Here is a 10,446-nt window from a genome sequence, read left to right as displayed (position 1 = left end):
TTCGAGTGTGCGTAATGATGAGCGATACAGGGGCCGGAGCAGCGTGACGTTATGGCTCCGCCCCTCATGACATCACGGCCCGTCCCCTTAATGCAAGTCTATGGCAGGGGGCTTGACGACCGCCACGCCCCCTCCCGTGATGTCACCAGGGGTGGAGCCGTGATGTAACGATGCTCCAGCCCCTGTATTGCCCGTCATTACGTGCAGAGCTATCTCGCTTTGCACAGAAATGATAGTGGGGTGCTGCAGCAGCGATCCCCGGGGTCCCCAGCAGCGGGACCCCGTCCATCTGACATCTTATCCCCTATCCTTTGGATAGGGGATAAGATGTCTAGGGGTGGAATACCCCTTTAAGGAAAAGATGTGAATTGTGTAAGCAGTGTATTTGTAAGTGTCATAATGCACATAAGATTACTTCTAGGAGAAAGGAGGTATTTTCATGAATAAATCAACACAACAATAATCACATAAAAGGTATGTCATGGCCCATGTCAATGGCAAAATGTTGAAAAATGTCAACAGCTACACATGAAAAAAAATAGATACATCCTTACATTACATATTTTGTTTGCCCTTCAAAAAATTTACCAAACATTTTGGCCTAACAGAATGAAAAGTAGTCCAATAATATTGGCTTATAAAGGCAGCCAAATTGTATCATTTAGATTGCAGATGACCATTTTCCACAGACTGTGACCAACTTAATTTTTTTTGAAAAGTGTTTAGAAAACGTAAAACAAATCACTAAACAAACCTCATACAAGTCATTACAGCGGCTGATAATGTGTTTGCTCTTGGCCAGATGTTAGCTCAGATGGTGATGGTGGGAAATCACTCAATTGACCCTTTGAACAGTACCCTGAGATTCTTCTTCATCACATGGACCATGAAGTAAGGTTAGATATGAAGAAGGATTTGACCTAGAATGTGCATTGTACTGTTGTTGATACATTTCCTCATAGGTGTTTGTAAATCTGGGCATAGGGGTTGCAGTGTCAGTCTGTCCTGAGTTATCTAAAGGGTTGTTTGTCGGGGGTCTGCTGACCTGGTTATCAAGGCAATACTTTTTAAGTAAGTTGCCTATAGTAGTAATAACCTCTGCATTTTCTGGAATAGGATCAGGAGAGGCATTTAAAGCCATCATTTAAAAAAACTGCAGGAACACATGACCATTGTCTTCCTTCTGGGAGTTTGCGCAGCCTTTCAGCCATTGTATATGTGATATGGTCCCAATGGTCCTCCGCATCTACCCTTTGAAGCACTGCTATTGCCTCACTTTCTACTGTGATTGCTCGTCCCCTACAACGACCGCCTGACCGGCCACCTCTGTGGCTGCTACCAGCGTTAGAATTGTATCCATCATTTGCCGCTCATCTACTTGCCTAGTCGGCATTTTGATCAGATGGTCCTGCAACATCTTCTTGACTTATTTTTTACTCTTGTGTGGACCCTGACGATTGTTGGCTGTCATAGTCTGGTTCCAACGTACGAGGAGTTGTAATGTTGCCACTAGGACTAGAAGGTAAAAATACCAGTCGGGACATTGTCTCAAAATTAAACTCACAAACATTCAGTGTCAAATTGAATAGTAATTTCGAAATTAATTTACAAGAAATAACCCATAATATTAGAAGGCTATTTGAAAAACACATAAAAGTACAAAACAATAATCATATTTTAACAGCAGGGGCACAAAATACCTTACCCATGTGTGTTTCAAAAATGTCATGCATGTAATAATTGTCACACATGTGTAATGTGTCACACATTTAATATGACCAACCAACCTTTTAATTTGAACTGTTTTGTTTTATTTTGTTCTCTTACAGCCAAAAAATACCCAAATGGATTTCAAAATGAAAGAGGGCACAGACAAAAAATTAATAAATAAAGAATAAGGAGAACCAAAGATAAAATAAGAAACTTATCTAAAGGATAGGGGATAAGCTGCCTGATCGTGCGCTGGGTACCCCCGCAATCTTGCATGCAGCACCCCGCTCTCATCAGGACCCGGAGCGAACATGTGATGTCACGCTCCGCCCCCTCAATGTAAGTCTATGGCAGGGGGGCGAGACAGCGGTCTTGCCCCCTGCCATAGACTTGCACTGGGGGGCGGGGCCTGACGTCACACGGGGGCGGAGCTGTGATTTCAAGATCACCGGCCCCATCATCAGACCAGGAGCGGATGTTCACTCCGTGGCCTAATGAGAGCGGGGTGCTGCGTGCAAAATCGCGGGGGTCCCCAGCGGCGGGACGCCGCGCGATCAGGCAACTTATCCCCTATCCTTTAGATAGGGGATAAGTTGTCAGCATGGTAGTACCCCTTTAAGGACCAAACCAGAGAAGAAGGACAAAGTGAGGGTTCACGGCAAAACACAGAGGTTAAGGATCATCACCTTGCTCAAAAACAGGGACAATGAAACCCATGAGTCAAAACAAATTACCAACAGTCATATTGTAATGAGTGTGCCACATAAGCACAATGGGGGAGATTAATCAAAACCTGTGCAGAGGAAAATCTGCCCAGTTGCCCATAGCAACCAATCAGATCACTTCTTTCATTTTTAACCAGGCCTCTGCAAAATGAAAAAAGTGATTTGATTGGTTGCTATGGGCAACTGGACAAATTTTCCTCTGCACAGGTTTTGATAAATCTCCCCCAATGACATTCCAAATTTTGGTCAAAATCTCTGCAGTAACATTATGATTCTTAAAATCCTCACAAAGAGTATCCCATAAAGCAGGATTCTCTTGAACCAATGTAACCAACAAACTCAAAGTAAAATAAAAATCTAATATGTGTAAAAAAAAAATAGACAAAAACAACTAGAAATCCACCCCCCCTCCCAAAAAAACAAAACAAAATAAAAAAACTGCCCCCACCACACACACACACAAAAATGTGGCTAAAAACAATATTAATACCATAAAAGACACAATAGACACCATGAAAAAAAGCCTAACATACAAAAATAACAGAGAAAAGGCAAAGGCCTGAGACAAATATGCTCCCTACTACTAAAATAAAAGATACTGCACACTAAAGGCCAGACAGCAGAAAATGCAAACAAATACAAGGATCAAAGAACTAACCAATGAAAAGAAAAGAGTTGAGAAACGTTAATGCTCATGCGGCTGTAACCAGCCATGGTCCTGAAGATCCACGCTCGCTCAGCGCTGTCCACTCGGTGAATCTCGGAGGAAGTCACTGAATTACATCACTTCCGGCAATGCCTGCTTTAACGAAACTTTGCAGTAAAAAATAAAAAAACACATTAAAATACGCAGGAAAAAAGAAACACGTGCGGAATTCACTAACACCATACACAACCATAAAAAATAAGGGAAAACACGCAACTATCTAAAGTAAAAAATACACAAGAAGACAAAGAAATACACAGAGAAATTTTCCGCAAAACAAACATTTAACAAATAAAATAACACTGCAGATTCTTGGAAAAAGAAATTCGCAACGGAAAATCTGCAAAAACAAATAGCATGTGAAAGCACCCTCAAGGGGTATTCCAGGACTTTCTTCAGCCTTTTAGCCCATGATACCAAGTTGTAATACTGTGTAATAAGCTCCTATTACCTCCATGCACCCCTTTGTCCTGTTTTAGCCACGGAACCCACACCTGGAAGTGCGATAGTGCAAGTCTTTTTAGTTTACTGTTGTCTCTGACTTTTCCCAGCATTCCATGAGGCCAGAGATAATATGTAATAAGTCACATGGTCTCCATGTGTGGTGTGGCTATGCTACAGTGGGTGGGTGGATAGCAGAGTGAAAGGGACTTACTGAAGTCAGGGACGTAGCTATAGGGGGTGCAGATGTAGCAGTCGAACCAGGGCCCTGGTACATCTGCCCCATAAAAGACCAGTATTATAACTAGCACATGGGGCCCTGTTGCAGATTTCGCATCGGGCCCAGAAACTGAAAGTTATGCCTCTGACTGAAGTAATAATATCCACCCACTGCAGCATAGCCTTGCCCTATTAAGACCATGGGACTTATGACATGTTGTATCTGGCTGCATGGAATGCTGGGAAAGGTCAGCAACAAATGTACAATAAAAAGACTTGTATTACAGCACTTCCAGTTGTGGGTACCGTGTGTGGTGTCCCAGTACCATATAGTATACTGTATCTTGTATGGTGGTCCCCAAAGCCAGAGTTACTTTGTTCCAGTAGGGTCCTCCTGGTGGGATAACCCCTAGTCACCTTTTTCTTCTTTAGTTTTGTGATGTTTGTATGTATATTTAATTGTATATTTAATTGTGTATATAGTGTCGCAGGACCTTCAGTCATGTGACTAATGTTAAGTCTCTTAGGGTATGTTAAAGGACCTTCCTAGGTCACATGTGTGGTCACATGTTTAGACCATAATTCCTTGTGTAAAGTGATTGACAGATGGTATGGACGAATGAGCTCAAGGCCAGCCCCTGCCCATATAAGGGAGCTGCCAGCCAATCCTCTCTCTCTTGGGTTCCGGACTAGCAGAGAGTAGAGATCCGTGCAACTTTCAAAGACAAGACCAGGCCGAAGCCTGATAATACCGCAACTTACCAAATCGTGAGTTACAATACAACTCCCCGCTAAAGTCTGCGTGACTGTTGGATCTAAACTCAATCCCCTAAATCCAGCGGAACAGCACATGTTGGTTCCTCAGGAGATTTCTCCTGAGCTTAAAACTCACAAGGTCCCAACCAACAGTCAGGATCCTAATAGACTCTTATTGTACAAAGACTGTTCCTGTTTAATTCTGCATAAAACCTGCAGTAAAAGTTCTGACAGTTTTCTTAAACCTCCGATTGTGGACAATCATTTATTATTCCTCCCTATCGCTCTTGGGACAGGTGGTGATTGGACAAGCATATACAGAGGAGCCCTCACCCTGGCGTCATGACAGTTAAGTGTTAAACCAACACCCTTTGATCACTGTACAGCTACACCCCATATACCCTATACCGCCACAAGCTTACCACATGTGCATACAATCGGGAAAAAGTGACACATGGAGGTAATAGAAGGATATTAGAGTATTATAACTTGGCATCATGAGTTCATTAATTGTCTATTCTGTTAGATTCTATTGACCAAGACAAACCAGTCAAAAGCAATGACACATATGTCATGGACATCAAAAAGAACATTGGATTCCTGATTATTCCTAGTACACGAATACTGTATTGTCAATTGCCCCTGGGAGCAAAAAAATTTAAATTGGGTAAAATTTCTAGTCAAAATGTCAAATGTCACAGTTCATAAAATAGTCTAAAACAGACATATTCACAGTTGTACCATAGACATGCTGCTTATAATATGCTGAAATGTTACACGGACATAGTAAGACAAATTTATTAATATTGTTGTACAACATGTCATAGCTGTGTACAAAAAATTGCATTGGTGGAATTTTTGAGCACAGATCAATAGTGATTTACAGAATCCTTTTGACCCTGCACTGACATTTCAGCTAGTTGAAATAACATTCTGAGTAAGCCACAGTGTGATGGCAGAAAGCTTCTCAATGAAAAGTGGCACAAATTTGACGCAAAAACACACTGTTCCAAACACACTGGCGCCAAACTATGACAAAAAAACAACAACATTAAGGTAATGATAAATTTCGCCCATGTCTAAACCTAGCCGTAATGTCACCCTGAACACAGCATCCACCTATAGTGTTTAAGGCTGTACAGTGATCCCTCAACTTACAATGGCCTCACCATACAATAGTTTATTTTGGTCTTTTCTGGACCATTGTAACTTGAAAGCAGACTCAACATACAATGCTATGGAATCTGCAAAACGTTTCAAGGGCTGGAAAAACCGACCAATCAGAATGGACATTTCACAGATAAAACCCCTGTTTTCCTAAAGTGCATGCACTGACTGGTGTCTGGTAGTGCCCCCTACAGTACAGGGAGTTATTACATGTTCTGTACTCTTTACCTGTGCCAGGGTTAGCTGCTCCTTTGGACATCAGGTGAGGGCGGCTCCATTTTACATTTTTTAGTGTGATAGCCTGTGGTTGTAGGGTATATGGGGTGTAGTTGTGCGGTTACTAAAGGGTGCTTGCTTAACCTTTTCTATTCGCGACGCCAGGGTGAGGGCTATTCTCTGTATGCTTGTCCTACCCGTCCCAAGAGCGACAGGGAGATAAGAAATAACCAGAGATTTGCAGAAACTTGTCGGAACTTTTACTGAAGATTTTATGCAATAAAGAACAGAAACAGTCCATATAACAAAGTCTATTAGAGCCTGACAAGTGGTTGGGACCTCGTGAGTCTATTGAGCTTAGGAAGGTAATTGTTGCGCTGATCCACTGGATTTAGGGGTTTAGACTGGTCCAGTAATCATGCTAGCTTTAGCGGGGATTGAGATTTTAACTCATGGTTTAGTTTCAGGCTGAGGCCGGCAGACTTCTGGCCTAGCTTGTCTTTGTAAGTTGCGCAGATCCGTCCTAATAGTCCGGCATCCACGAGAGCAGTAATCCAAGAGAGCGATCATTGGCTACAGCTCCCTTATATGGGGAGGGGCAGGACTTAAGCTCACTGGTCCATAACAACTGTCAATCTTCTGTACAAAGAGTTATGGGTAAACATGTGACCCAAGGACCTCCAAAGGTCCTCCAACATACCATAGAGGAACCAACATGAATCACATGACCGAAGGTCCTGTGACCGCATCAAGGTAATTAACATTTATATACATTTTATACATATAACACATCAAAGTTAAAGGTAAAGAGGTGACTGGGGACTTACTCAACAGGTGGACCCCATCCCTTACAAGGAACTCTGACTTTGGGGACCACCACACAAGGTACAATATACCATACGGTACCGGGACACCACATTAGGACACTGTGTATACTATACAGTACCCTGAAGAAGCTTCTTTCCTCCACATAGACCAGTGTTTCCCAAAGAGGGTGCCTCCAGCTTTTGCAAAACTACAACTCCCAGCATGCCCAGACAGCCAAAGGCTGTCCGGGCATGCTGGGAGTTGTAGTTTTGCAACAGCTGGAGGCACTCTGGTTGGGAAACACTGAAATAGACAGTGATTTATAGATCCCAGCAGTTCTTTCTTACTTTTATATGTAAGGATTTGCTTTACCTGTATTAGTTATCTACTTATTTTTGTTTAATCTTAACTTTTTCCTATTTTTGGATGGTATTTTGGGGCTTCAGAACCAATTACCAGGTTTCCATAGAGTTATGGTCTCAACACACAATGGTTTCAACATACAATCGTCATCCTGGAACCAATTAATATTGTAACTTGAGGGACCACTGTACAGGGTTAAAGGGTACTTTTCATCAAAACAACTTTTGATATGTTAATGATTAATGTATGCAGAATAACTTTCCAATAAGCATGTTATTAAAAAAATATGCTTCTTTCTATTTAATTTTCCACTTTGAAAAAATGACCACTAGAGGTATCCCTACCAGTCCTTTTTTTTTTTTTTTTTATAGTTTTCAGACTCATGCTGGAGTCCTAAATCTCAGACTTCAGCCGGGACACAGACAAACTCAGCACTGCTCCCTGCCAGGGAGTGAGTCTGTGTCCCGACTGCAGTCTGAGATATCAGGACTCCAACATGAGTCTGAAATCTTTAAAAAAAAGAACTGGTAGGGAGACCCCTTGTGGTCATTTTTTCATAGTGGAAAATTAAATAGAAAGAAGCATATTTTTTGATAACATGTATTTGGAAAGTTATTCTGCATACATTAATCTATAATATATCAAAAGTTTTTTTTGATGAAAGGTACCCTTTAATGAATGAGCTGACTTTTGAATGTGTAGGGAAAGATGTGTGAAGGATGAGGCAATATGTTATAGGTTTAGAAACAAAATGAAGAGTTAAAAACAAATGAACAGAATTTCCTTGCAGCCATTTACTGCCTATACACACCCTGGTGAATGAGAGATGTGAGATGCCTCCCTAAATATTCCAGCAGAATGGCAATGTGAAATCAGGTATTAAACAATGTTTCTCTGCCTTAGGCAAACACAGATCAGCTCAGGGATGCCCAGCTCTACCCATACACTCAGATAAGTGCCCACCCCCTGTCAATCATGAGAGGACACAAACTGTAAGCATCCTGCCAGTGTGCAGTGTATTCTGATCTGCTGCTGCAAGGACCAATTGTTCTTACCCTGAGAGAAAAGGGACACATCATCCTGTCCCTGCTCCCCTCCTCCAAATCCCTGGAGTAGCAATTAGAGTGCCCTGCTTCCTATGGAATAATCCATTGTCTGTAACAGGTTCAGGCTGACACAAGTGCCTGCTGCTTATTCTGCGCTGGTCCTGCTCTGGATTAAAGTCTGGCTGTGGGTGCAGGGCACTTATTGGGTTAAGCCAGTGTTCCTCCTCTCTGCTGGGTTTGCCTGCTCAGGAATGATGCGAGCTTTGGGGAATCCAAGTTGCTGGCTCATCTGCTGGCTCCCTGTCTTCTGTTAGGAGGGAGCATCATCTCTGAGATCACAGACAGAAGACAGAAAGGGATACTATGGACTGATCCTATGCCCATCACCATGGAGTTTATAGCAGGCATAATCTGCATTATTGTCTGCCTCAAGCCAGGTAAGAAGAAGGTTTTCTCTCATTCTAGTGTGACTGGGAAGTGTTAGGTATTAGCTACATATCTATATATAGAACTGTAACCTAATATAACAGAGGATGATGAGAATAAGGGAAATCCAAGTTTTAAACCCCTGTTAAAGTAGGTCACTGGTACTGATGTGGGGTGTGGGCGCTTCTCCTTTTTCTATAAAAAGCCTTTTCATTTAGCAGGTACTGTGAGAATTTCCTAGCACTTGAGGTTATTCATGTACAATATCCGATGTATTTCTGTCACTTTTGCTGTGTGATCACCAGCTTCGGCTTTCTTGGGTCAGTTGCAGGATTTGGTGTGGACCCCTCCCTACAGATTGACATCCTAGAGGAGCTCCAGCTGGGGGAGGCCACTCTTGGAGTACAGCAGGTTCAAGGACTTCACAACAGAAGCAAAGCCTTCCTTTTCCAAGGTATTTCCCACTGGATTGTGTAAACTGAACATGCACCTGATACCCAATTGGGGCCTCCATGTCCTTGTTGGTTGCTTGAACTGTCCTTTGTCCGTGCGTTCAGCACACACTATTACAATGCTTTATTAATGATCATTAAGCAGCAGGAGACTGGGACCTCCTTCTTCTCAGGGTTATCTTTGTATCTGAGCCCTGGGCATTGTGCAATACAACTTATGTGTTTTATATACAATGGGTTGTTTAGTTTATTGCAAAGAGCTCGAAATGCAACATATGTTCTTACAGCCGAATATAATTAAACCTGTGATGGGAAACTCTGGAAAATAAGAATGCCCGTGCCTTAAGCACCAGAGTAGGATTTAACCATTGTAGTACCATATTGGTTGTCATCATTTTTCACATGGTGGAACCAATAAGGCGCAACTGCAATAACAACTGACATTGATTGGACCAAAAGGATTGAATACAATTTGATTAAAATCCTCAAGACTATATTGGGTACTGTATATATTCCATATATTATAATGATAAAATTGCAATTGTGTTGTTGTGACATCTTATTTATTAAACAAGAATCTTCAAAGATTCTACAATGAATGTACCAGTTTAGGGTGTATGCCATTTGCATCGTTTGGAATAAATAGTTGGTTTATGGGTCACTTGGTTAATTTGATGAAATATATATATGGAATGGTTTATCATACGGGCAGTTTAGCTCCTGGTAGCATTTCATCATGTATTAAATTGTCCGGTAATGACAGCATTATATTCTCCAACAACTGATTTCTACCAACTTTCCAATTAGACGATACGTGATTCTCTGCTGAGCTGTGCTGTACAGATCATCCGCCTTAACTACAAGCTTTTCCCACTCAAGTGTCAATGCTCTTTTGCAACCGCTCGCTTTTTTACTGATTGATGGCCCCTTAATTAATGTACAGCAGGACGGAGGCTGGCAGATGGTTGATTTGAGTCTAGGGAAGCAATGAATAATAAGGCACACTAGCCTGATCAGGGAGATTAATGCTGCTGGGATCCGGTGACTTATGGTAAAAACAAAATTGGTTTGTGAAAGTTGGATGGCTCTATTTTATGTGCATGAGAAATAGGGCGCTGAGGGAACACTGCAGCTCCAGCCTGGGGTGTGTGGAAGACTGAAGGAAATAAAAAGAATTTATATATTTTTAACAACAGGCATTAAAAGGAAGCAATATGCATGTGCTGCAAAGAAATTCAATTCTATTTTTTGTTTAATTCCATCTGGTCCTCTACAAATGTCCATCCGAAAAAATTAGGTCCTTTCCGCATCTTTTGCACAGTTCATTTTTTAAGATATTGCCCATCCCCATCTGCCTGTACCTGAAAGCCTTTCCAAGGCTGAATTAAAAATCAATATATTATATTGGCACG

General features: G+C 41.7%; 1 protein-coding gene and 1 long non-coding RNA gene across 3 annotated transcripts in view; one reads left to right on the top strand and one right to left on the bottom strand.

Annotated features, from left to right (window-relative positions):
- Positions 1-342: 342 nt before the first annotated feature.
- LOC130369153 (uncharacterized) lies at positions 343-8,300 on the bottom strand. The gene is made up of 3 exons (XR_008892681.1): positions 8,166-8,300; positions 3,094-3,248; positions 343-1,515 (listed from the first exon to the last, which is right to left on the bottom strand). It is a non-coding gene; the product is annotated as an uncharacterized LOC130369153 (long non-coding RNA).
- Positions 8,247-10,446, top strand: part of NELL2 (neural EGFL like 2) — a 360,426-nt gene continuing 358,226 nt past the window's right edge. The window contains exons 1-2 of one of the 2 annotated variants that reach the window (XM_056573979.1): positions 8,247-8,593; positions 8,908-9,036. In XM_056573979.1, coding sequence (XP_056429954.1) covers positions 8,533-8,593; positions 8,908-9,036 — 190 coding nt within the window. In that variant the 5' untranslated portion in view covers positions 8,247-8,532. The remainder of the gene's footprint in view (positions 8,594-8,907; positions 9,037-10,446) is intronic. The other variant, XM_056573978.1, reaches the window with a different exon arrangement.

The sequence above is a fragment of the Hyla sarda genome, chromosome 4, assembly GCF_029499605.1.
Source record: "Hyla sarda isolate aHylSar1 chromosome 4, aHylSar1.hap1, whole genome shotgun sequence".
Classification (NCBI taxonomy): Eukaryota; Metazoa; Chordata; class Amphibia; order Anura; family Hylidae; genus Hyla; species Hyla sarda.
The sequence above is the reverse complement of the archived record's forward strand: the minus strand, read 5'-3'. Positions and strand labels throughout refer to the sequence as shown.